A 26,529-nucleotide genomic window follows, 5' to 3' on the forward strand; every position below is an offset into this window, starting at 1 on the left:
CTTCAGGGTTGGGCTTGCAGACCCCTCCAGGTGGGAGAGAGGCAAACAGCTGATTTAGGCAGGAAAAGTCCAGAAATGACCGTGAAGCCACAAACTTCAAAGTCTGTGCCTCCAGGGGTGTCAAGGGAGGGGTATTTCGCTGCGTCAGAGACAAACCAGCAAGGAGGCCCTAGCGGTGGGTGCTCACTGGTTTTGTGGAGGTAAATTTCAATGTCCATTTTGCTCGTCCAGTTTCTGAAGAGTGATCACTCACTCGGAGTGCTTATGCTCACACAGCAGGTGGCTTTTAAATTTGTGAGACTGCGAAGTGCCCAGAACACAGTCCTCAGTAAAGGCACGTTATCAGTTTTTTGTTTTTTTTTAAGTTGCACCAAATACAGAACACATCTCATGCTTAAGAATGTATTGGCTCGTGTGACTGAAATCCAGCTTCAGGTGTAGTGTGATCCAGGACACAGCCATTTCTGAAGTCAGTCTTTGTTTTGTTGGTGTTCTCTGGTTGGGGGCAGGGGCCAGTGTCAAGAAAGCCGGCAGCACCTCTACCTCCATCCTCACGGCCGTCATTAAGGAAAGCAAAGGGACTCCTGGTGCAGACACTGGCTCTGATTGTTTCAGTGGGTCATGTTTCCTTCCCAGGACCGTAGGTCCTGAGAACATCCATTTCCAGTGGTAAATGGAGGTGCTGTGTCAAAGGAGGAAGAGACAGAGAGAAAGGCCTGGTAAAAGCAAGAGGGAATAATGAACTTTGCAAAGGCCAGTCGAGCCAGCAACCCAGAGGAGCTGTGGTTTTGAGGCTCCCCTCGTCAAGGGTGCAAAAACTGCCCCGTGCACCCAGAGGGTGTCCCAGACAGATCTTGTCAACTCACCTAACACCATGAACTGGCCCCAGTAGAAAATGTGTTCAGCCGGGAACAGAGGAGGCCCTGAGAAGAGGCCACCAGCCCTTTCCCCCACGCCTGCTGCCTGAACAGCAGATGGGCCTGGGCTCAGGGACCCAGCAGTCCTGGCTGCCACCTCCTGCCAGGGGCACAGGCAACGGGGTGCCTGTGTCTGCAGCCAGCGGGCTGGTGGATCAGGAGGCTCAGCGTCCTGGAATCATCTGGACTTTTGCAGCTCCAGCGGACTGTGGCTTCCCGCTGGCTGTCAGAAGGGCTCCCAGAGGCTGGCCTGGCTGGCCTGGCTGGCCAGGGCCACGGCGCACAAACTGGCATGGTGTACGAATCAGGCCGGGTCTCCCACAGGGACCACATCCAGCAGTGAGCTTCATTCTCCCCAAGATGAGGCCTCCTGCACTTTGGATGCGGTGACCTTCACCCCCCCCCCCAGGCCAGCCGCCCGTCCCCACACCAGCTGCCCAGCACAGTGTGGCTGTGAGGGGCCATGAAAGCCTGAGGGCAGCCTCCTGGCCCTGGTGAGAAGCAGAGTCCGAAGGCTGAGCTGGGTGGACACAGCTCTCCCATGGGAGCCGTGGCCCCCCCCGAGATTTTGGAAGAGGAGTAGGCTGTTGGGGCCCCAGGAAGGTCCGCTTGTAAGGCGTTTATAGGCCAGAACTGTGCTGAGCATCTCTGCAGGAAAGATGGATTAAACAGCACCTCAAGGGAAAAACAGTGACTGTGAAATAGGAGTAAAAGACGAAGGCTGTATCGGCCAGGCACCTGATGTCCCCACGCCGCTGCACCTGTCCTGAGAAGTACCAGGCGGCTCTCCCAAGCCCGGGAGCCACTTCGGGGCATCGGGGTCATCAGCTGAGGAGCGGTGCGTCGTCATTTGACGATGTCCTCGCATTGTGTCCACACCCCAGGTTGTCAATGCCTGGACTGACGCCTGGATGAGAGTCCAGAGAACGTGGAAACCTCCCACGTTCCCAGCTCTTGGCCTGCATCTGACTAGCGGGTGACTCCATGCAGGCAGCTTGGGGGCCGGGGGGCCCCTGAGGAAGGGAATGCAGGAGTGTGCCAGAGTGTACCATGAGGACTGCTTCCAGTTGCTCACGCAGAGGCCAGGCGTGGGGTGCCGGGTTGGGGGGCGCTGGGTGGTGGTGGGGGGGGGTGGAGGCAGCAGTGTTCCCCTCACCGTGTTCCAGAGCCCCCCGGTGGCCTGTGCAGGCGTGTCTCTGAGGCTGTGCTTCCCAGGAAGTGCTTCCAGGTCCCTCTCAGCAAACCTGTATGTCCAGTACCAACCCGGCAATTCCGGTCACATACATGCATGCAGAGACCCTCTGGGGCTTAGACCCTGGTGGCCAGGCTGCACCATTCCGGCTGTCCTGGGCTGTGGGAACCCAGGCCCGGGTCACCTGGCCAAGAGGCTGAGCTCTGTGACGCGGGCCTGGCAGGCAGGGTCCCTCTCCAGGGGGGTTTCAGGTTTCGCCTTTTATGCAGGCCCTGCCAGGGAGCACCAGGGCCTCCTGGCGGGGAGGGAGGGCCAGGGGGAAGATCGCCAGCAAAGGCCCTGCAGCCAGATGGCCAGGGTTCATCCAGCTGCTTGATCTCTCTGCACCTCAATTTCTTGTGGAAATTAGGGCACCCCCTCTAGTTAGGATTGAGACTTAGAGCCAGTCCCCAAATCAGCGGCTCCCCAGGTCTGCTGTGTCCACCCACCGTGAAGAAGGGAATGCAGGAATGCACCAGAAAGAGGCCGCCTCTGGCCAGGGGCTCCCCCTGCCCGGCAGAGCTGCAGCCAGGGCCCGGAGGGGCCTCACACACCCTCTCTGCCCGGGCCGAGGGCTCTGCCAGCCACCCCCTCTCTGATGCTGGGGACTGGCTTCTTCAGACACACTAGCACATTCAGTCCTGTGACTGACTGCTTAGCCTCGGGGCCTGGCAGCCCCAAAACTCAGTGATTTTGCACATAGGAATCACGATACCTCAGCGTTGGCATGTTGAGCCTGCCAGAGCATCCCAGGCCTCATTTTCAGCGCAAGCATCATCCCCAGGGACTGAGGCTACACCTGCACCAGATCTGGCCTGAACCCAGGAAAATGGAGAAACTAGTGATCCTGGCGGCTGGCAGGCCCTCTTCACAGCAATCACCACTCACCAGGAGCTGCTGGACCCGTCTGTGGTCAGGAGGCTCCAGACCCCACAGACCACACCTCCCGCCCAGCTTGACCCCACATCCTCAGTGTCTGAATTCCAAGCGGGGTCACCACAGTGCTGTACAGGTGGGGTGAGGGTGAGGTCCAGTGAGACGAAGGCTGTGACCCAGCGTCAGGCACCTCGTGTCCAGCAGGGCAGCCGGCCTCTCTGGAGTAGGGTGCGTGGACCCTGGGGGTGCGGTTAAGCACAGTCCGTGTCATCTGGAAGTGGCCTCCAAGTGGCCAGGGCCAGCACAGCCTGTTCACTTCCTCTCCCCTGGGCCATGATGCCTGGCGTTTTCTGGATACACAGCCCTGTGTGGCAACAGCCCTTGTCCCGTCATCCGGATTGGCGGGGCTCAGACCAGGCCGCCTCCCGCTGAGGCCTGCAGAGCCCCAGGCTGGGAGGGGGAACCTATAAACAGGCTCAGAGTGGAAGTAGGTTACCACAGTTTAGATTATTTTTGTCTTGAGGTATCACTTGCGTGCAGCAGCCTGCACAGGTATTAAGCATCCACTTTGAGTTGGGTGCGCTTGGACAGGGCATGCTGGCTGTTTGTCAAGATGTCCACCGTGACGGGCAGCGAGGGACAGTCACCCCAGGCTGGACTCGCCGACCTCACGCTGCCCCATCTCCTCAGAGCCCACCTTCCTCGCTTCCCACACGGGGTGGCTCGGCCTCCCCCCTCCCGGGTTGGGAGGCGGCGGGTCAGGACTCTGCGGTGACCGAGGCCAAGGCCCCTCTCACAACACCCTTCGCTGTAGTGACGATTGTGACAAGTACACATGATGCCCCCACTTAGGGCCTCCCGGAATGTTCCCACTTAGGCGACTGCTTTGTTTAATGTTTACCACAGGCCTGGCGACTGGTCCTGGCTCTGTCTTCAGATAAGCTTAGGGGTCATCTGTCCAAAGGTCAAGTAGCGAGGAAGTGGATGGGCCGAGACAGCCCCGGCTGCCTGTCCCACCGCTGCCGGGTCAGCGCCGCATTCCACGCTTCGCTGTGCTGCCAGGCGCCACCGGGTGGGCGCGGGGCACAGGCAGAGCCGAGCCGAGCTCCTGCCCTCAGGGCAAGGACAGGCAGCCCCTGTGCCCGCGCGCTTCCTTCCTCCGAGCAGCGTGGGGGGCCGTGCCCTGCGGGGGGCCGAGGGTGTGCAGGGAACAACTGTCTCGCTGTGACCTGCTTCCCCTTGGGAAACCCAGCGGGCCCAGGCCGCGGGAGGGCTGCCCCCCCCGTCCCCGTCCACCCTGGCGGGCTGCCTGGGCCCTGGGCTCCGCAGCGCCACCAGACTCTGCAGGGCGGGCACGTAGTGCAGGAGTTGAGACCCGCGGGCTGGAGGGAGCCCACCCAGGTTCACATGCTGGCCCGGCCCCTGGCAACCGCTCCAGTCCCCCGACTTCTGTGCCTCGACTTCCCCGTCTGCAAAGCGGAAGTGCAGGTGATAAGTCCTGCTTCCTGGGGCTGCTGTAAGGACTGAAATAGTTCAGGCACGTCTCCTGCCACAGAGCCGGAGCGCAGACTGACCTCATAAAGTGCCATTACAGGAGGCCTTCACTGACCCAGCCGCTGGCTGGGGAGGCCACAGGCCCGCCACTCCCCTGGGGACCTCAGAGGCCGCCCGTCCCCCAGCGCCTCTGTCAGGCAGGTCATGGATGGAAGTTCTGTGACGTCATGGAAAGTAACTTCCTCCTCTCCCGAGTCCTCTCCTGCCTGAGCCCTGGGAGCTCACAAAGTCCAGTCTGGAAGAAGCCACAGGCTCGGCCCTTTCAGAGCCAGCACGGTGGCCTCCCTTCTGCCCCGGGTGGACACCCCCCCCCCTCGTCCCGCTCCTTGGATTCCACAGCTGAGCGGCCACAGCACAGCCCGCAGAGGCCGCCGGGTTTCAGCAGCTGCCTGGCCCTGAGAGGCTTGGACCTGGGGACATGGCATCAGCTCCTCTCCGTGCCAGGCTGCCCACTGGCGCTGCCCTGGGACTGGGTATAGGTGCAGGGCTCAACTGTGCTGTGCAGGCCTAGGGGCAGTTCCCTGCTTGGCATCTGCCCACTGCCCGCTTGTTACAAGGTGACTGCTGCAGCTCCAGCTGCCGGCCCACATTCCAGGCGAGACGTCACGGAAGGGCAAATCCTCTCTCTCGAAGGGCAGTCCGCCCAGGGACCTTCACCTCCCCGCTCCAGAACTGGGCCCTGTGGACAGCCCTAGTTGCCAGACAGGCTGAGACATGGCATATTGAAGCGCCAAGCACGCCTTGGTCTTGAACACCCAAGAAGAGGGACCAGGGAAGGGCTGGGGATGCCCTGGGGGCCTTTGCCACCTCAGAGTGGGTCTGCCACCCCCTTGCCCTTGAAAAGCGGCCCCTGGAATCTTCCTCCATCTCACCTGTCTGCCAGAAAACCTGCACCCAGGGCCGCACCTTTGGAAACCAGCAGCCTCCCTGGGGCAAGGGAGGGCGGTGTCCCGGGCCACACTTACTTCCGGCTTCCATGCCCAGAGCTGCGCTGAGCCTGGGACTCTTGGCACCGAGCCCTTCCAGCCAGCCCACCGCGATGTCCGAGCTCCCAGGGCAGGCGGTTGCCCACTGTGGGCAAAGAGGTACCTGTTTTGTCTCCGTGGCAGAGATGCTCTTGGGGTGGCTGCTTCCCCCGGGGCTGGGTCATCACCGCTGGCTAAGGGCCCCCCTGGCCAGTGAGGCTGCGGGTCTCACCAGCCCCCTATTGCATGTCCCTCCTCTCCCGCCTGGAGCCAACGTGGACCCTGAGCATGAGTGGTGCCATGAGCACTGTCCAGCCCTCGCTGTACGTGTGCACTTGAACTTTGACCAGTGCAGCCTGGGAAATGAATGGGCCATTCGGGCGAGTGACAGGTGGGACCCACCGAGCAGTGCAGTTCCAGAGTAGAGTCAGGACCCCTGTCCCTGCCCCAGGGGCACATCTGGACTTACACATTCCCCAGCTTCGTAAGGAGTGGGTTCTCCTAAGGGCTCAGAAAGAGACAGTAACTTGCCCAAGGTCACACAGCAAGGTAAGAATCCCTCTGAGGCAGACAGCCACGTCTTCCAGCTCCAGCCTTGGGAGGACCCTAGAAATGTGGTGCCCCCCCCTTCTGGGCTTAGGGGAGGGGACTGTGGCATGCTGGCACATAGTGCTCACCTTGTGAGCACGTTTAAGTGGCTTATACACAGCTCATTTAGCCCCATCACCCCCACTTTGCAGGGGAGGCTGGTCTACCACAGCCCGAGTCTTCTAGTAGTTCCAGGCTGCACTCCTCTGCCCCCGGACAGGTGAGGGTGTGTGGCATCAGGTGAGCCAGGGCAGGTGTGGTCGGGAAGCTTGGACAAGCCTGTCTTTGCAGAGTCGTTTTTCCAGCCTGGTCTCTAAGATGTGTTTCCTGCCCATGCCACACCTGGGGTCCCGCCCTCCTGCTTGTTCAGGGCCAACTCAAGGGCGGGGCTGGGGTGTCCGGTACACCTGTTTGAAAAGCCACATGGGCGCTGTCAACCTTTGTCACTGTTAACCAACCTGTGCCACCTTGTTCTTGGCTTTCACCTACGTCAGGAGTGGAGGAGAGGCTACACCCGGCTGTTTGGGGCCTGCACCTTCTTTGTGGCAAAACCCTTTCTCGAGATGGCTCCCTTCAGTGTGCCAGAATCTCCGTGGGATGGGAGTGGGCAGCTTGATAAAACACAGCATATCCTGTTACTTGAGTTTCGGATCAACAATGGGTAGCTTTTTGGTATCAGTATACCCTGATTTTGCATGGAACGTATTTACATGAAAAAAGTCATTCTGGGTTTAGCTGAAATTCAAATCTAACTATGCATGTGGATTTTCTTTGGCTTTGCAAATTTGGCAACCCTGCATCGGTGGCTCTGTGTTGGCTCTCTGTGCATGTAACAGCGAGACCCGAGGAATGGGGGGGCTCACTCAAGGTCACGGCAGTGTCTGACCTGGCTACATTTGAAGCCACGTGTCTCGGAATCCTGTCTTCTGTGTAGACATAGTAAACAACTTCAGTGACTGCCTCTTGGCAGTTTGAGCAAGCCCAGGAGGCATACCCGTAAAGAAAAAACCAAACCTAAACAAACTGTCTTCCACCTGCATGTAATAGAAATAGAAATGGGGAGTCGTTGGTTCGCAGCCTCTCACACTTTACTGTGCAACAGACTTCCCGTGCAGGTGAGTGGGGAGGGGTCCCGGCAGGACAGGTGGTCGGAGTGAACAGAGACAGGAAGTGTCTTGGTCCATCGGGACTGCAGAAAGGAAACAGCATAGCCTGGTGACGTGGACAAAAAACCCACAGTTCTGGAGGCTGGAGGGCCAAGGTCAAGGTGCCCCAAGATCTGGTACCTGTTGGGGACTCTCCTGCTACATCGTTTCATGTCCTCTCTCTGTCCCATGTGGAGGAAGAGGCGGGACAGCTCTCTGGGGTCTCCTTTACTAAGCGCTAATTCTATTCATGAGGACTCCACCTCTGTGACCATATCTCCTCCCAAAGGCCTCCCCACCAAATACTGTCATGCTGGGGATTGGTTTCAACACACAAGTTGAGGGGGTGAGGCCCATGTTGATTGCTGCTTTATTTACAATCGGAAAGACATAGAAACAGCCCAAATGCCCAAAAGTAGATGACTGGATTAGAAAGATGTGGTACCTATACACAATGGAATATTACTCAGCAACCAAAAAAAAGAAACATGCCTTTTGCAGCAACATGGATGGAGCTGGAAGGGATCATGCTTAGTGAGATAAGCCAGAAAGAAAAGGAAAAATACCGGATGGTTTCGCTCATAGCAAGAGTTTAATGGACCCGGCGAGAAAATAATAATATTGAACAGCTCTAGACCAGAGACATTTAATTGGGGTGGAGTGGGGAATGGGATCAAGAACAGTGGGGGAGGGAAATGCACGGGACTATGGTGATGGCACACGGGTGATTTGGTGATGGGAAGCCCAAGGGGATTACAACTGAGATGGAAAAAGGCACAAAGTGATGTAAAAATAAACTATTTTTTTTTTTTTAAATTAAGGGGGCGAGGGTGCAAACACTCAGTGTAGGGCAGAGAGCAAAGATGAAAGCCATGCCCTTGCGAGTCAGGTCTGAAGCACAGAGGGGCCGAGGTTAAGACCTTTTATAATCTGATCCCTCATCCCCATCACTGGTCACCCTGGGAGCTCCTGCTGTTCCTCCTCGCTGCCTCCCGCCTCCCAGGGCTCCCATCTTCCAAGACCATCGCAAATGTCCGAGGAGATGCACCCTCCCCCCACCATTGTGTTGTCTGCTTGTGTGCTGCTTCTGTTCACTGGAGACTTTCTGGGACCCTTCTCCTTTCTGTACCCCTGAACTTGACCCGCAGTGTGGGCCCGAAGTGTTTGCCTGCAGTGACAGCAGGGGAAAGGGACCCCAAAGTAAGCCTCCTCCTTTGCAGTTTTGCTAAGAGACGTGGACAGTCCCAGTCTGTGCGTGAGGGGGTCAACCCGTCATCTCTTGCTGGGGGCGGGGCGGAGGTGGAGGGGGTCATTTGCTGGCCTCAGCGACCTGTGCCCAGTGGGCCACAGACAGTGACACGTGCATGTCCCAGCCTTGCATGTGCTCTCCTGAGGATCAGCACCGAGGTCTGCTCTGCCGCCCACTGCAGGCACCCCTGTGTCACCCCATCTGCGGCTGCCTGGCCGAGCAGGCCTGTGGCTGTCAGCCAGCCTGCAGGACCGAGAATGTACCCTCTGGGGCCCTTCCAGGGGCCCCCGGGCTGAGGGGCTCGGTGCTCTTGGCCTCATCCCTGGGACTCGGCGTTCAAGGGTCGGGTTTGGGTGTTACAGAAACCTTTGCCTGTGGTCCCGCTGCTGTTCTGGGACCCCGTTCTCCTGAACATCCAGGTGTAAGTGTGACCCCCGTGTCCACAACAGCCCCTCTAGACTGTGTTCTGTGAGCAGTGCTGAGGGTGCCTTCTCGGGCTCTTCCCACGTGTGCGGCCGGGAGACGGGCGCTGGGGTCGGCCCGGTGGGGCGTCTCGACCCAGTGCTGCTGCCTGCCGACCTGAAGCACCAGGAGTCACTTCGCCTCCCGAGCCACGGCTTCCTCATCTGTGAAGTGGGATAAGCGTGGCGGGACCCAGTGAGATGGTGCCGGCAGAGCTGACGGGCCTGTGGCAGGCTCCTGTTGCAGCACCGCCTCCTGCCAGCCCTCCTTCCCCGTCTTGTCCTGCCCTTTGGGGGGGCCCAGTCACCGCTGAGTGGACCATCCCGGTGCTGGGAGCCCCAGAGAGAGTGCGGGCAGTCAGTGGAGGGGCCCCTGGTTGTGCTGCAGCCTGGGTGTGACCCAGGGCCGGGGCTGGGGCTCTTCTGATAAAGTGGGGTCTTGGGGGGCCTCTTCCCTGCACACGCGCAGTAAAGGCTCTCGGTGTAGAGCTAGCAGGATCAGCCCCCCACAGCTCCCCCGAAGCGCGAGCGAGCCGCCAGCGTCCCTCCTCTAACGCGTGCCTTCTCCCCCAGTGCTCCTGCGGGAAGAGGTCTCCCGGCTCCAGGAGGAGGTGCACCTGCTCCGGCAGATGAAGGAGATGCTGACGAAGGACCTGGAGGAGTCGCAGGGTGGCAAGTCCTCCGAGATCCTCTCGGCCACCGAGCTCAGGGTCCAGCTGGCCCAGAAGGAGCAGGAGCTAGCCAGAGCCAAAGAAGCTTTGCAGGGTGAGTGGCGCGTGACAGCAGCGGGGTCAGGGCCCAGCTCAGTGGGTCTGTGGCACCCACAGAGGGGCGGGGGGCTCCCAGAGCGGCGCTCGGTCCCTACGGGGCTGGATTTAGGGGCCTGGCAGGGCGGGGCCCTGGTGCTGGTCCCTCCTGTCGCGGAGGTTGCTGACCTGGACGCTGACCGAGCCGGCCCCGCCCCCACGCTGCCGTTGGTGTCTGCCCTCTGGGACCCCGTGGGTGTGCGGCCTTCTCTGCCGGGGCACGCGGCCCCCCTTTGTACCCCCTGGCCACGGTGGACCCCGGGGAGGCGTGAGGACCTCCCACTTAGAAGCGCAGTGCCCAGCCCGGGCCGCGGGAAGGAGCTGGGCGAGGGGGTGTCCTGCCCGCACGGTCTCTTCCTGAGGCGACCACGGACTCATCATCACCTGCGGTCAGTCTGTCGTGCTTCTGGGTGACGTTGGCCACTGGCGTGACCGGTTCCCCTGGGCTCCACCTGGCCTCACTGTGTGGGGCTGAGAATCGCAAAGGTTATCTGAAAGGGCGACAGGTCGTCATCTAGCAGGGCCTGGGAACTCGGCATGACACATGGAACGGGGTGGCGGGGGAGCCTTGGGGGCCTGTCTTGATTCACCTGAGCCCTCTGTGAGGCAATAAAATGTGGCATCCGTTTATTAGGACCATCAACACGCTTTGAAAACTTCATTTTTGAAGCTAAACTGACAAAACGTTACCGCGACTTTGGGCCGCCAGAAAGCATGACTTAAGGGGTGCTCTTGTCCTGTCCATAACCAGCCCCCAGGGAGTATTTCGGGCTGACGGGTGTCTGCTCCTCTTGGCCTGGGAGAGACCCAGGGGGGACGCAGAAACCCCAGGCCAGGGCTTGATCATGTGGCCAGAGCTCAATCCTCCTGATGGCAGGAGTGCTGGACAACAGTTAGCTGGACACCCGTGTCCCGGTTCCAAGTCTAACTAGGGGTATACCCGGGGGTGCATTTGGCTGGACAGTCAGTCGACCCCATTGTGGTGACTTCCCTGGTGTGAGGTGCCATGTGGGCAGCAGAGCTGAGCGGGCATCTGCCCAGCACCCTGCTCACTGCCCACCAGGAACCCTGGGCAAGCCGAGCCCTCACCTGAGTCCTCAGCGGCGCGTGTTGCTCCTCTAGGCAGGTATCCCTTTCCTGTTGGGGTTTGTTCCTAGCGGGGCCCCTCAGACTGAGTCCTGGGGTCTCTAAGCCGCAGTGGGCAAGGGTCACGGTCCCGCTGACCCTTGCCCATGCCAAGCCCCCTCACGCTTCGCCACGCTGCCTCCAGCAGCCTGGCAGCCCTCTGCCAGCCCCCTGCACCCCTGCTTCCCAGGGGCCTCCTAGCACCCCCACCTCAGGCAGGAGGAACACCCCAATATCAGGAGGCTCCCAGGAGCCACCTGGCCAGTGCCGGCTGAGGTCCTCAGGTCTCATTAGGCTTCCTGAGCCTGTGGAACCTTCCGGCACCCGTCAGTGCTGCCTGAGGAAGTAGCCAAATGATGCCTCAACCACCATTGCCAGCATCTGTCCCAGGGACCAGCCCTGCCTGCCACATTCTCAGTCAGAAAACCCTCCCACCGTGTTTGCTGGGAAGTGAGGAGAAAACCCACTCCCCGGTGCTGGGCCCACGCCCGCCCCTCAGTTTCCCGACCTGAGGGACGGGACAGTGAGGCGCTGCCAGTGAGATGATGTCTGGGAAAGAGGGGCTCGTTGCAGCTGGGGAGACGTGGCGGCCACCTCCCCGCCGCCTGCCTGTTTTTCGGGGCGCAGCACTGTGCAGCTATTTCTTCCGGCTCCACCCTGCACGGCCGTGGCCAGCGCTCTCCCCGGGGTCCCAGACACCCGTCCCTGGGGCCTGCCCTTACAGGAGCCAGAATCGCAGTGTGGGTGTTCGTTCAAGGCAGACTTCGGCCCCGCCCGGTGGTTCCAGCACTGTTTGAGCGGCAGCCCCACCCCCTCCACAGCCCAGAGGAGGCCCCGCAGCGTGGCGAGGTCGCAGAGCTGGTCAGCTGCAGAGATGGCAGCTCTTCCCACTACATCTCCCCACCCCTCTGGGTGTGGCCGCGGCAGGTGAAGTCTGCCTGGCCGAAAGAGGCCACAGGCCAGCAGTGAGCCAGCAAGCCCTGGAGCAGTCAGGTTGGGCTTAAATCCCAGCTCTGCTGCTTACGAGCTGTGAGACCATGGGCCACTCCTCAACCTTGCTGAACCTCAGCTCCCTTGCTGAAGGCAACAGCAAGCCTGTTCTGTTTAAAATTGGGGCAAATGATAGCAACTGTTTCATAGTTGTGAGATAAATGAGAAGGGAAGCGCCTGGCCCCATGCCTAGTGCCACTCGAGCAAGCACTCAATGATTGTCAGCTGAGAGGCGGCCGGGCCGGCCCCTTGGTCCCCGAGGGGTGGTCCACACTTGAGACCCCCTCACTCCCTCCAACTCAAGGTGGCAGCGTCCCGACAAATAGTGGGATGGACGTTGGCGGCCACCCGAGCCGGCCGCCTGGCAGCCTACAGTCGTAAATGAGCTGCTTCCTCCCCAGCCACAGCAGGCCGTGAGGAAATTGCAGACAGATGTGGGCAGAGGAGGGTAGGCCATGAAAAGGGATTTATGTGCCCATAATGAGGACAACAGTCAGCGGCACATGTTGGCCGACACTTGCTAACAACCAGCGTCCCTGCAGTGGGGAAATGCAAAAGCCCCCAAAGACAGCGTCCCCCTGTCACCCACAGCCTCTGGGGCTGGTGGAAACTAGAATTTTCCAGCATGTGAGAAGATACGAAACTGAAGCAAACACCCAAAATATCAACCTGTAGTTGCAACATCACAGCAATGAAAATAATCAAGTTTGGGGAGAGTAGGGGTCTAGAAGTTTCCTTTGTTTCTTGGGGGGATGAGTCTGGGAGTGTGTGGTTTAGGATTCTGTGCTCGCCGGGAGCCTAAAGGCAGGGACCCTGAATGGTGGTTTAAGGAAGAAGCGTGTCATCCTAAGGGTACACTCAGCCGGGGCCCCCGCGTGTGATGAGCTTGTAGCTGTGGGAGCCTTTGGGGTGTCTTGGTTTCCCCAGGTCCTTCAGTTTCATTGATTTCTCAGAGAATCAAGACGTTACAGAAATGACGATAATGAAAATTCACTTCTTCCCTTTTTTAATCACTTAATGGCACGTCGAGTGTGTTGAACATTTCCCCATAACAATAAATACTCTTTGAAAACATAATTTTTAATGAGTACATAATGTTCTACCAAATGGAGGCGCATCGTTTATTTAGCCATTTCCCTGTTATTAGACATTTAGCTGTTTCCACTTTTTTCTTTTCATTTTTTTGCCATTCTAGAATGGCAAATATACATTAGCATTATCTAACACCACAATCTGTGCTTGTCAATCTGATGATTTTCTTCAGACTGCGTTTCTCAAACTTGCTGGTCTCAGGACCACTCTCCACTCGAGCAGCGACACGAACTGGTTTGTGTGGTCCAGATCACATGGTGTCTACCATCTTAGAACTTAAAACTGAGAACATGTCTAAACCTTCATGTACTTTCAACTAGAAATAGTAACCCACAAGCAAAACGATGTTTTGTGAAAAAGCACCGTCTTTGCCGAAACAGACTTGCACAAGGGCAGGTTGTTTCACCATTTTTGCCCAACTCATGTTCACGCCCAGCTTCTTGGGAGAGGACGGCTGACTTCTTACACCTGCTCCTTCCTCACCTTTGGGGATTGTTGTTTTGGTGGCAAAGCGGGTCTCACATAAATAGGGACCTGCAAGGTCACGGTGGTGCTTCTGTGCCGTGTGGACACTCACCCAATGGCAAATTGCGAAGAGGCTTCTGCAGTCTGGAGTCTGAACTTTATCCAAGGGAGATTTTGTTCTCTGTGTGTGTGTATGTGTGTGTGTGTGTGTGTGTGTTTAAGGTTTATTTATGTGTGCATACAAGAACTGTGGTACAGGCCAGAGGTGCAGGGAGTGAGAGGATTCACCAGAGACAGAGCGGGGAGCTGCACAGGCAGACTGACTGAAACACACTGCTGAGGGGAGCAGTGGGGAGACAGGAGAGGTCTGCTGCGCTCTGTGAGTCACCTCTGGGGCTGGGGTTAGAACTAGTACTGCGGTGGCTGCTGATAGCTTCCTAGTGCTAACCCCTGCGCCACCAGGGAGGGCCTGTTCTAAGGCCAGAGTGCTTGGTCTGGTTTGCACTGAGTGGACATTGCTACCCACACAGGGCGTTTTTAAAATTGAACCACTTCCATCAATCCCCTGGAAAATACTGGTCCTCTGAGGATTTCTCTAAAATATCACCTCTCTCCCACCACACAGCCTTCCGACCAGTATATAAAGGCACTTGTCATCACCATCAGCCCCCTCGGCAGTCTTGTAAGTCCCAAGAAGCTGTGAGTCATAGTGATGGATCGAGTTTGCCAAAATTCGAACGTTGCTCCAAAGCTCAAGTTTTATCGTTGGCAACAAACGTGGCCGGCTGGAAGGAGCAGGCTCGCTCGCGTCATCTGTGAACTCAGCCTGGTGGCTCGCCAGGGCCCACAGCGCGCCCGTTAGTCATTCCTTCAAGTACAAATGGTGTCTGTGAGAAGGTGGCCGTCGCGCTCAAGGGCGGTGACAGCAGAGACAGCCCGTGTGCAGCAAGAGCGCGGTGTGTTTCCACTTTGCTGGAAGACCGGTGCTCCTGGATGCAGCTTTAATGAAATGAATCATTTTCACCCTTTCACCGAGGGCACACTTAAGTCACACTCTCATTCCTCCACCATGAGGGCATGGTGTGAAGGACACCGCCGTCACTCACCTGGCCACGGTCTCTGCTGGGGTGGCGCATTCCACCCTGTGGTGCTTTTGCACCAACCGTGCAAATACTGACACAACAGAAAAGGCAGAGCATCATAGTAACTTGGTGCACAGGGCTTTACCTGCTGGGCACCCTGCATCCCAAGCGGTGAGGGTGGCTGACGACGCTCTGAAGCGCTTTCTGTAGGCCACGTGGGGAGAACTTGCGCTTGTTCGAGCCCCCAGCAAGCCTGTGGCTGTGAGGTGGCTGTGGGGTGGCTGCAGATGGGGCAGGATTCCGGGCAGTACCTGCAGCCACGCCCCTCCTGGGCCCTTGGGTGATGCTGGCAGGGACAGAGGGCTTTGCTGCAGGGGGACGAGCTTGAACAAAGGCAGCAGGACCGTCTGGGGCAGACGGTGGGCAGGGGAACCCCATATCGAGTTGTGCACTAGTGGGGTGTTGGAGATGGTCACAGTCAGTCTTGGGCTGGGTGCACAAGTTCAGGGGCCACGTGGTTCTGCACTGGAGGAGGATGTTCAGGGTGTTCAGGGTCCCCCCATCTCCCTTCCCTCTGTCTCCTTGTCTTTGCAGCCTTGTCTCCCTGTCTGGCGGACGGACGCGAGGGTCTGTTCGTGTTGCTCCAGATGGGCTTCGCCCGTGTCCCCCAGCCTCCTGCTGGCCCCTCTTCCTCCAAGGCCCAGCGCATCCTCCTGAGCCACCAAATGGGCTCAGGGTCTGTGGCCGGCAGCATCTTGTCTCCTCCTCCCACCACGTGCCCGCACCCTAATTCCTAGAATCTGTGAACGTGACAGATCACACGCAAAGGGGAGTGAAGGCTGCTGACCCGAGTCCCCGGTGGGGGTGTCCTGGGTGACTCCAGGCCCCAGGGCCATCACGACGTTCTTTGAAGTGGAAGAAGCAGAAGGGTCAGGGCAGAGCAGGCAGCGTGATGGCACAAGAGTCAGGGATCCGCTGTGAGGACTCTGCCAGCACAGCAGACGAGGAAGGGGCCGTGCGCCAAGGAAACGGGGTGTCACCTAGAAGAGGCAGAAGTGGGGAGCTGGGTTGCCCCCAGCCCCTCCTCCAAAACACATAGCCGCCCCCACGTGGACCTTGGCCTGATGAGCACTATGTTAGACTGACTCAGAACGAGAAGATAATCAATTTGTTTTGCTGTACGTCGCGAGATTTGTGGTCGTCTGTCACAGCAATGGGCCTCCTGTACTTGGTAGCCCTAGATGGGGACCCCTGAGACCTGAGCACACGGTGGGGCGGGGGAACCTCTGGGTCCTGCGGACTGGCCCCCGCCAGGCTCCCACAGGACACAGCAGCCAGAGCAGGGCTGCCTGGTGAGGGAAAGAAGCCGACGGTCACAGAGCGCAAGAGTGAGGGGCAGGCCCGAGTCTCTGCTGAGCCGAGGAGTGAGGCCACGGAGGCCTTTTTCCTGCTTCAGGATGAGTCACCTGCCCTAGACCAAGCTCTTGGAAGGAATTCAGTGTTTTAGTATTTAATTTGCTCACTCAACAAATACTCCCACTTCCCCATACCGAGCACAGGATTCCGAGGCTGCTCGGCCCGGGCCCCGCCCCGGCCCCAGTGCACGCCTGGAACCCCCAGCACCCCAACCCAAGGTGGCTGGCAAATACTTTCATGGCCACCCAGCCTGATAGTCTCCGTCACAGACATTCCTGCTTCGAGCAGTTGTAGGCTCTGGAGTTGCCTTAGGCCCTGGATGGGGGAGGGGAACCCGGGGCCCACTTCCTTCCCAGCAGGGCCCTGACTGCCATTGCAGATGTGGCCTGGGGGGCAGTAGGTGGCCGGTGGCTGTCACTGGATGCGGCACACTCCGCCCCCTGCCTTCTCTCGCAAGCCCTGCCCTCCCAGGCGGAGGGATCTGGAGCGACCAGAGCTCCCACTGCCTTCTCACATCTGTGCTCCATTCTTTCTTTCACTCCTTTAATTACCAGAGACTTAGTCATGTTCTGCGTGTTTTATCATCCTGGGCTGAATTTCTATACGGAAAGCTGCCACGGGTTCTGGGTCCCCAGAGCTAGGCTGGTGGCCCCAGGACTGCGGGTGGGGGCCCCACCCAGAGCCAGCCTGCCTGCTCCCTGGTGCTGAGTTCACGCCAGCCATGGCCATGGACCCACCGTGGAGAGCGTGTGAAGGCGAATCCCGGTGGCTGAACAGCCAAGTGATCGCGAGGAACTTTCCCGCTTTGGCGCCTGGCTTTCGGTCACGGCTGTGCCTGGCTGATGACGTCCTCTCTCTCTCTCGTCTTCACCTGGGCTTTCCCTCTGCCTCTGTGCTGTGGGGAGGCAGTGGGCCCAGCCCTCCCCAGGGCCCCCCTCCCTCTGGCCTCTGCTTCCACACCTGAGTCCGACTGCCAGTGGCTTCCTCTGTGTTGACGTCCAGTTATGGGAATCCTTCTCAATATCCTGCAAATCACTGGAAGCCTAGCTGTTTAAATACACCAGCGCCACTTGCTTCGCCTGGCATATCTGACGCTGGAAATGTGCACCAGGGCCCAGCCGCTTCCCCATTCAGAACAGAAAGCAGTGCTTTTGAGAGATGCTTCTCCACCGGCATTTATTTGGCGCCTGGATGGTGCCGGGCACAACCAGGGGTGCTTTTCTGCAGGAACACATCCATCCACCCGACGCTCTTTGCTAGATGAGGACTGTTGTGGGCCTCGGCTTCCCCATCTGCAGAATGGGGATGAGAGAGCTTACGTCCGGGAGGCCTCAGGGCTAGTGTTGATCCCCGGTGAGTCGGTTCCCAAACCTCTGTTCTGAGCAGACACTTCCCTGATTCCAAGAGTCTCAAGGGTTTCACAGCAAGAGAGGGAGAGAGTGGGATGAGGAGGGAGGAGGAGGAAGAGCACCGCTGGCTGGGAGACGTGGCATTCTGGCATGAAGTTCTAGTTTGATATGTTCGTTCCTTCTTAGTCTGCCCTGTCTCAGTGTTTGAACTCAAAGCCCCGTGCCTGAACCAGGGGCTGCCCTGGGGAGTAAAGGCTTCTACACTGGCCTCTGGGCCACTTGATGCTGGAGCGTGTCCTCTGCACCCCTTGTTCCTTCCACACTTACTACATCCGCTCAACCCTCTGGAGTCTCGTGGTCTCGGCTACCTCAGAGGCCCCTATTTAAGGTGCAGGCGAGGGCTGCTGACCTTGAGCCTTGGATCTTCATTCACCCTCCCACCCCTTCCCATCAGGGTCAGAGAATGAGGTGGCTGAGAGGAGGCAGACGCTGGGGTGGGAAGAGCCAGGCCCTCCCGCTGCTTTCCAAAACACCTGCCCCAGGCCTGTTTGGAACCAGGGCCTGTCGCCCTGCGGGTCCCTGTGCCCACTTCCCCCGTGGGGCCAGGTCATGACCCCAGGTCCGTAGCAGGAAGATGAAAGCCACTCTGTCCTCCGGGAAGGGCCCTTTCAGACTTGACCTAGAGGTGGTGCCGAGCGGCTGGGTGAACACTGGCCCCCGGCAGCTGTGGACATGGGGTCAAGTCTGATGGGGGTCTCGACACTGATTCTTCTCAGCCCTTGTTGGCTCCTCAGGGGAGGCCTTGGCCAGGGACCTGGGGCGTGAGCGACCGTCCTGGAGGGCAGCCCCTGCTCACTGATGGTGGGTCAAGAAAGGAGGAAGCAGGGCTTTGTGGGCTTCCAGTGCAACGTGGGGTGGGTTGGGAAAGTGACCCAGACCCAGGACCTCCTGGGGCCAACCTTGAACAACCCCATGACACAGGTGTTCTCTTGACTTTGCAGTTGGGGAAACTGAGGCTCCAGGGGAGGCATAGAGCAGACAGGTCTCAGTGTTTGAACTCAAAGCCCCGTGCCTGAACTAGGTCTCTTACCACCCTCCAGGGTGTGATTTTGGTCAGTAGAAGTCTCTTCGCTGTGCTAAAATCTTATGTGGAACTCTTCCCACCCACTCACTCATTCAACAAACATGTGTTCAAGTCCTGCTGTTTGCTAGCCGTTGTTCTGGGACCTTGGGTTGTATCTATTAGCAAAACAGACCAAAAAATCCACTTCGTGTGAAGCTCACATTCTAGAAAGCTGTGCCAGGTATTTTTATGTGTAATAAACTGTCCCTAAATTTTTGTGGGACAATCACTTTTCTTACATCTCAGGATTTTGTATCAGGAGCTTGACAGGACTCAGCTGGGCGATTCTTCTGCCACGTGATGTCAGTGAAGTCGGGGCGGAGATTGTCCCCCACTGGGGTCTCACTGGAGAGGCCAAGATGGCTTCACCCCCTGCCTGGTGCCTTGGAGGTGCCTGGGCTCAGCTGGACCGACACCTGGCGCACCCAGGGGTGGCCCTTCTGCATAGGGAGAAGGCAAAGAGGTGCCAGCAACCCAGGGGGTAAGCTGCAAGGCTTCTGATGGCCTGGCCGCAGGTGCCACTTAGCACCACTTCCCCCACCCCTGTGGGGGACAGGCCAGCCGGCTCCCCACTATGGAAAGATTGTGGTATGAGTAACATGGTAACATCCATCTTGGCACAAATCCCGTTTGCCGCCAAGGGAGGGGAGAGTGGCCGTGAACAATGACGGAGGTGTGTCAGGAGGTAGCAAGCAGAGAGGGGCATATGGGCATTCTAGAATAGGGTCAGCTAGAACCTGGCCGTTTCACCCAGTGCCGACTCACCGAGGGAACACCCGCCTACACAAAGGCCACAAGGCCACTTTTCCAGTGGTCCCTGCAGCTGCACTGATAGTAGCCCCGGGCTGGAAACAGGAATGCGCATTCCCGACCTGTGCAAGGTAGCCACGAACTCTTGACCCATGCAAGGGTTCACAGAGGGACCAACCAAGTCCTGAAGGAGGGCGGCCTGGGTCTGGGGAAGGCGGTCTCGTGTGCAGTGTCAACAGTTCATTTCAGTCATGTGTACCTGATGACTTTGTTCTTAAAAAGAGGGCAGGGCGGGCCCTCCCTCCCTGGTGGCGAGCGGGTTGAAGTGCGGTGCTGGGAGACTGAAGCCACTTCAGCTGAGCTCCATCCCAGCCCTGGAGGAGACCCACATGGCGCGGCAGACCTCTCCTGGCCCGCCAGCTGCTCCCCTCAGCAGCGTACTTCATCGGTCATCCTGTTCTGCTCCCCTCTCTGTCTCTGATGAATCCTCTCACCCTGTGTACCTCTGGCCTGTACCCCAGTTCTGTATGCATAAATAAATAATCTTTAAGAATAAAAAAAAAAAAGAGGGCATTTGGGGTGGAGAGCATATTTGACGCCCCAAGCCCGTGTCGCAAAGACAGCCTCCTGCTTTGCACCCTGTCCCGCCTGCGGCCTTAGCGTCTGCCTCTGGCTGGGATGGGGGGTCAGGGGCTGTGCGTGGACCCTCCTGCCCTGTCAAGGCCCCAACCCCCGTTCCCGGACCTGGCAGAGACCAGTGAGGTCCCCAGCGACACGTGCTGTGGCCTGGGCTTCTAGCCCAGCTCCCTAAATAGCTCTGACCGCACAGGCTAGTCGGCAGCTGAGACAGGAGCCGCTAATAATGAGGCGAACAGGACAGACCTTCATGCTCACAGCCAGCCCCACATGGGGACACAAAAGGAGGAGAGGCATTTGGGGGCACGGAACTAAAAATAAAAATCAGACTGATTTAGACAGAAGCGTTCTAATTCAGTGCGGGACCAAATACATGGTAGGGAAAAGATCAAGGTGAAAATCAGCGGCTCCGAAGTGGTTTAAAATCGACGTTTGCTTTTAATGTAATTATAATTAATGTAACACATGCATGTTTACTGAACGTGTCTGTGGGCCAGGAATGCACCGACTATGAATTCTCTCAGGTCATCATCCCCATTTTCCAGGTGAGGAAACTGAGGGGCAGAAAAGAGACTGCTGGGAAGTGGAATTTAAACCAAGGCAGGTGGCTTGGCTCAAGGCCCTGTGGTCTGTTCTGGCCAGCTCACGGCCCGCCCGGGAAGCCTACTGCTGGCTGAGGGGGTCAGAAGTCTGTAAATATCGCCTGTGGGCAGACCTCGGGTGCAGGCTGGGCCTGTGAACTAGAGGCTGTGGGCAGTCAGAGGAGGTCAAAGGTCAGGAGACCAAGTTTCTTCTTGACCCACCTCTGCAGACCACATCCGGAAAATCGGAGGTGGAGCCGAATGCTCTTAGGAACCACTGTGTCCTGGCCGTGAGGAGCATGCTCAAGATGCAGGGGACATTTCTCTGGGCATTGGGAGAAGGGAGATGGAAGCTACCAGCCTTGAAATGACAGGCAGCTGCCCAGCCCAGCCCACAATGGTGCAGCCCACCAGGGTCACCCGGCTGGGCCCCTGCCTGTCGCTGGGCTGCCCCTCTCACCCCAGCATGCTCACAGCCTAGCAGGAGGATGCTGAGGCTGCTCCTGACAGCACCTCTCGCCAGCCCAGTGGGGCAGACCTGAGTGCCAGCCACCCTCAGGTAAGCACGCACCTGCTGTGTGCATGTTGGTGTCTTGAGGGCAGAGTCTGGATCCAGGCCAAGTCCCTCCTGGGGGCTTCTTCCCGCCTCCCACGCCCAGCCCTGGCTGGTTCTTACTGAATTTCTCTTCTCGGGCATGGCACTGCGCTGCCAGGGTCTGAATCAGAGTGATTTTTCTAGCTCTCTGCGGCCTAGAGCACGTGAGGGAGAGCTGGTGGGGGGGGGGCGGCACAGGTCACGGGGTGTGGCTTGCGAGTGAGATTCTGACTCCGAGACCCTTAGAGCTGCAGGGTTCACATGAGGAGCTGGCAGAAAAGGCTGGTTCACAGCATCTTCGCAAATGTGCCAGTCATCAAAGGCACCTGGCAACGTGATGGGTAGCTTGTGGCAGGTTAGAGGTGCATGACCGCGTAGGTGGGGCGGGGGGGTGCGGCCTCTTCAGATGAGACCATGCCGAGCAGCCCCCTCGCCCTCCTGGTTGGCTGGGCAGGTCTCCTCTTCAAGTGACGTCTTCTTTTGTTGGATCCTCTTCACCTGAGGGGGTTCTTCTACTGCTCTCCTGAGGTGCAGGTGCCCTGCTGCCTACAGACTCATGGGCAGTTTGTGTGGTGACTTCTGAGCAGGCTGGAGGCTCTGCTTGCCCTGGGGTGCCATTGCTCCCTGGCCGTGTGCGGCTTTCCCTTCCCTCCTCGGTGCTCCCGGGCAGCCCCTAGGTGTGTGCTGTTGCAGCTTCCACTACTGTCCAAAGTGTAAGGCGATGCATGGCTTGGGGGGGCGAAGTGGAGGGAGGCAGTGGTGACCCGAAAGGAACGGGCTTCACCTCTGCCACATTGCTCTGCACACAGGGGCCAGGCAGAGCCTGCAGAGATTCCAGACCAGGCAATTAGGAGCTGTTTCTACCAGGGAGAGGAAGCATCCTGTGGCTCTGGGTTTAGCCCAAGTTCCCAGGAGAAAATTGAAAGTGAAAGGGAGCATCCTTGACCGACACCTGCGACGTGCCACAGCCGCAGACACACGATTTCCCTTTTCCGCGCGTGGAGACCAGGCCCAGCGGGGCGTGCGTGCGGCCAGTAGCACCAGCACCTGGCCAAGTTGCTCACCCTGTGTCCCCAGTGCAGCCTGGAGGCTCACCCTGTGTCCCCCACTCTGGCTGTGAGCGCTCCATGACTCGATCGGTAGGAGTGGGAGAGAATAGTAAGCGCCTCTTTTAGATGATTCTGTTCAGCCTGGAATGACACTGTAGTGTATTGTCCAAACCAGGAGAGTTTGGCAAGAGTCATAGAGACTATTAGAAGCTGCACAGCGGCAGGAGCAAGCCAGAGCTACCCCAGACAGCCATGGCTGCCGGTCAGGAGCTGAGCGGGTGGGCAGGTGTCAGGCAGGTCGGGCTGGGGGGGTTGGTGTCAGCAGAGCTGTGGGATGTGGACGCTCCTGGTATACACAGGGGACGGCAAGGTGACCACAGCACCCACCTGCCCACTTCTGTCGCCCACAAGCACACCCTCCTCTCCTGGCTCATCTGCAGGCCCCGTGACCACCCCCCCCACTCCCCGTGAACCAGGCCCCGTGTTCTTCGTTATGAACCTGAAGGAGTTGCCATCTTTACTGCGACCCCATTCCCAGAAGTGGCAGCCAGGAGGGTGCAGAGGTGGAGAGGAAAGAGGGTAAATCAGGAGGGGAGCAGGTACCCGCTGGCTGATACATGCAGAGGAATGAAAGAGTGAGGTGACCAGGGAGGGCCCGACAGCTGCTGGGAGCCTCCTGATGGATGGAGGAGGAGGGTGCCCCGCCTGGCCAGTTGGGTTGGGGGCTGGGGAGCCCCCATCTCGTGGAGGACCCACAGAAGGCGCCCCTAGGTGTCAGTGCTCGCTTGCAGCTAGGAGACTCGTGTGCAGGGTTACTGCTGCTGCCTATGAATATTTCAACACCAAAGCAGCAAATCCCGGAAAGTGCTGATGCAGCTTCCCCGGCACCCTCTGAGCCTGCGTGGTGCCCTCCTGAGCCAGGGCCGCCCGGGCAGCTGGAGGGCCGGAGCTGAGACCCCCCGAGCCTCTTCACCAGGGGGTCTCAGGGCCTCTCGGGGATCACCTGTCACCGCCCACGTTGATGTCACTTCAGGAAAGCGAAATGCCACTCAGAACAAAAGCACAGGGGTCCGCGCGGGTCAGGCCGCTCTGGCGGGGCCTGGCTGCCCGTCCTCCGGGGCCAGCTGGGCGCGCCCTGAGTTGCTGGCGGTTCCGCAGTCACGGGGCTGCACCGTCTTCCCCTACTCCGCTAATCCCACACACGGTGGTGGCCCTCTGCCAGGTGTCAGAGACACAGGGGCATTTGCCGCTCCCGAAATGCTCACTGACCCCGGCCGCACGCCGGCCCGGGGCTGGGCCAGAGCAGCCTGTAGGGGTCAGTCTCCCCTGGGCCAGTGTGGCCCAGGTGAGGCCGTGAACAGACAGAGGGTAACACTAGCCATGCACTTCATGAAGGACTAACATGGGGAGGTGGAGACCGGAAGGCTCCCCTGGTGCAGGGCCGGCGATCTCTCTGGAGCAGGGAGCTGAACCCCAGACTGGTGGGAAGGAGGCAGCGTGAGTTGAGCATGTTGGGGGCAGGTGAAGCCCTGCAGCTGGAGGTCAGCTGGAGGTCGAGGATAAGGAGGCTAAGGGGGCGGGGGGGGGCGGGGGCTGGCTTCAGGGCCTTTGCGGGAGAGAGGCGTGCGGGTGTTAATTCTCCGTTTGCGGGGCCAGGATGCCCCGGAAGCCACTCGCCTCTTGCGTTCCAGCGTTCAGCATAGGCGGGGAGGGGCCCGGGCTCAGCCTGCCAGCCAGGTCGCTTCTCGGCACCAGCTGGCGGAGTAGACAGGGGAGACAAGGGGTGGGGCTGGGCATCTGGTGCCAGCAGCTCCCTCTCCAGCCTGAGGGCAGCAGGGAGCCGCTGCAGGCTCTAGGCAGAGTGTTGGGTCAGATTGGGGTTAGGAAGATGCCCTGGGGCGGTGAGTGGAAAGGGAACCAGCTGGGGGCTCCCTCCTGGGCCGGGCAGGGGGTCCAGAGTGAGGGCAGGAGGTGGGTTCCGGGGCCTGTTTATGCCTTACTCTGGCCTCTGGCCTAGGTCCTGCGCCATCAGCCCCCTGTCCTACTCCAGCCCTTCCCCTTCTTCCCTCTCCTGTCCTCCCTCTCCGTCCTCTTCCTTCTCTGCTCCCTCCTGCCTCTCCCCACTCCCCTGCTTCCTCCACGCCCCTGTCCTGTGAGGACCATGTTGCCAGGCAGACACAGAGTCCCCAGGGGCCTCCTGGCTCCCTCCCCACCCCACACTGGCTCAGCCTAGGGGGGCTGAGACTCACTTAAGGAATGAGGGCCGCCCAGTGGCCCTGCCCTGCCCTGCCCAGCCCTGCCCAGCCCTGCTGCAGGGAATTGCAGTTACAGACGGGGCGGCCGCACTTAGAGTAATGACATGTTGCGCTCAGCATTGCTGTCCCAGGCTCTGGTTTTCCTGATGCAGAAAATCCAATAACCCCCCGTTATATTCCGCCCGGATGTGGGGCAATATCCGTTCAGAGGGACGCGGTTGTCCCCACTCTGACCATTACCTGTGTGCAGGCAGCTGTCACGCAGCTGATGGGCAGGTGGCGCTTGGCCTGGGTGGTGCCTGATCCACAGCTCAGCTCAGGGGCCATTAACCGGGTCCTGTCGTGGGGAGAAGGGCTGGGTTCAAGGAAATGCCAGCTACAGGTCACCTGCTGGGACCGCCCGATAAAGTGACGGCTTCCTCTTGGCCCCCGGGCCACGCTACAGACCCTTGGTGGAGTCCTCCAAGCAGCTGGGGCAGTTCTGGCGGGGCGGGGGGAGGGTGGAAGCAGGAGCAGCATCTGACCCTGGAGCATCTGACCCCCAAGAGGGCCAGAATGGTCGGAGGTAGAAGAAACAGGTCTGTGCTCCCTGCTGCCCTGAGGCTGACCCGCCTGCGGGTGCTGGCGTGGGCCCCGTCCACCCCCGTGCCGCTGACCGGAGGAGGCCTGTCGGTCTCCGGTCTCCGGCAGCGGAGCTGGCTCGGCCCTGGCAGCGCCCAGCACCTTGACCTGTGCCGCGAGCCGGGCCTGCCGCCCCTCCGAGGCCACGGCCGCCGTCCTCCCTCCTGTCCTACCTCTGCCCCTTTTCCCATGCACCTGCCCCACCAGACCACAAGCGCAGTGACTCACCTTCCTTTGTGCTGCCTGGTCCCTTCTCTCATGGCTGGATTTTAACATCCTGGGTGTGTGGCTGAGTCATCGCCCTGAGGGACCCAGTTCGGGGGACCTGGGATGCTACGGGGAGAGCGTGAATGTAGGAGATGGCGAGGCAGCAGCCAGGTACCCCGCCCCCGAGGTGCAGGGAGAGGTGGACGTGCCCCCCCAACCACACTGGCTGGGTGGGGTGTAGCCTCGCCAGCGTGCTTTGGGGTGCAGGCCAGGCAGGGGGTGCTGTAGAGGGGCTGCTCTCCTGGGGCATCTGTGTGCACCCTCTGGGCTGGCTTGCTGGGGAGACCAGCCCTCCCCCCTACCACCAGCCTGTCCCCCACACCCCCAGGAAAGGCTGCTTTTCCCAGAGACTCCTCCTCTTTCAGAGGAGGGCCTCATGGGAAGCTCTGAGCTTGGGGAACCTCACCCCTTCTGGCCCCCTTCATGTCGCCTGCGCCAGCCTCCCTGGTCAGTGGTCACGCTGCTCTCCCCCTTCCTCCTGCCCCTCAGATGCCCTGAGGCCATTTGTGGGGGGCAGAGAGGCTGTGTATGTTGCCAACACACACACACACTCACACCCCAGCCTAGAATGTTCTTTCCCGGCATTTCTGGGATACCCTTCATGGCCTCACCCTTACTGTCACCTGCCCGGGGTGATCCTGGAACTGCCTCTCCCCAGGAGACCCGCCTGCGTCCGCCCCCTCCCTGTCAGCCTCAGGCGGCCCCTCCCCTCCCGGGCTGATGTCTGTGCTGGGCAATGAGTGACTTGCTGTCCGGGGCAGAGGGGCCAGGGGCCACTTGCCCTACTCCGTCCCCAGCAGGCAGCTGGAGCGTGTCGGCTGCAGTGAAATGGGGCTGGAAGAATGACCAGTGGGCTCCTGACACTTGGCTCTGGCCAGCTCTGCGGGCTGAGCATGGGGGCCTGGGCCCGGGCTGGGTGTTGACAGCAGACCCCAGAGCCTCACGGGCTGACCCGGACCCCAGGGACGGGTGGGGGTGGGCTTGGGGGGCCTCAGGAGGGCCTGTGGCACCCCAGCTCAGCCCTTAGGCAAGTTTCGGAGCCGCTGTCCACTCCTGCTGCCTCGTCTGAAGCAGCCTCGTCCTGTCCACCCGCAGGAACTAGCACAACGCACGAGCAAGGCCTCGGGCACAGCCCCTGCGCTCACCACGCGCGTCGTGATTACGAGGACCCCTCGTGGGCCTCACTGTGGGGGGAGAGAAAAATCTCACTTTCCTCTGGGTGCGGCACGCTCCAGCCCCAGCACTGACACCGAAACCTCGCAACACCCCACAAGCAGGCACTTGCATCGGCGGCCCCTTATGGCTGAGGAAACTGAGGCACAGAGGCGACCTCCCCCCCGG

At 59.5% G+C, this 26,529-nt stretch overlaps 1 protein-coding gene across 1 annotated transcript in view; it reads left to right on the forward strand.

The window, feature by feature from the left end:
- Positions 1–26,529, forward strand: part of KAZN (kazrin, periplakin interacting protein) — a 345,483-nt gene that overhangs the window by 255,683 nt on the left and 63,271 nt on the right. Inside the window, exon 2 of the mRNA XM_004679336.2 lies at positions 9,560–9,751. Within this exon, the coding sequence (XP_004679393.1) occupies positions 9,560–9,751 (192 nt within the window). The remainder of the gene's footprint in view (positions 1–9,559; positions 9,752–26,529) is intronic.

This window comes from Condylura cristata, unplaced genomic scaffold, assembly GCF_000260355.1.
Source record: "Condylura cristata isolate star-nosed mole 26May11 unplaced genomic scaffold, ConCri1.0 scaffold00008, whole genome shotgun sequence".
NCBI lineage: Eukaryota > Metazoa > Chordata > Mammalia > Eulipotyphla > Talpidae > Condylura > Condylura cristata.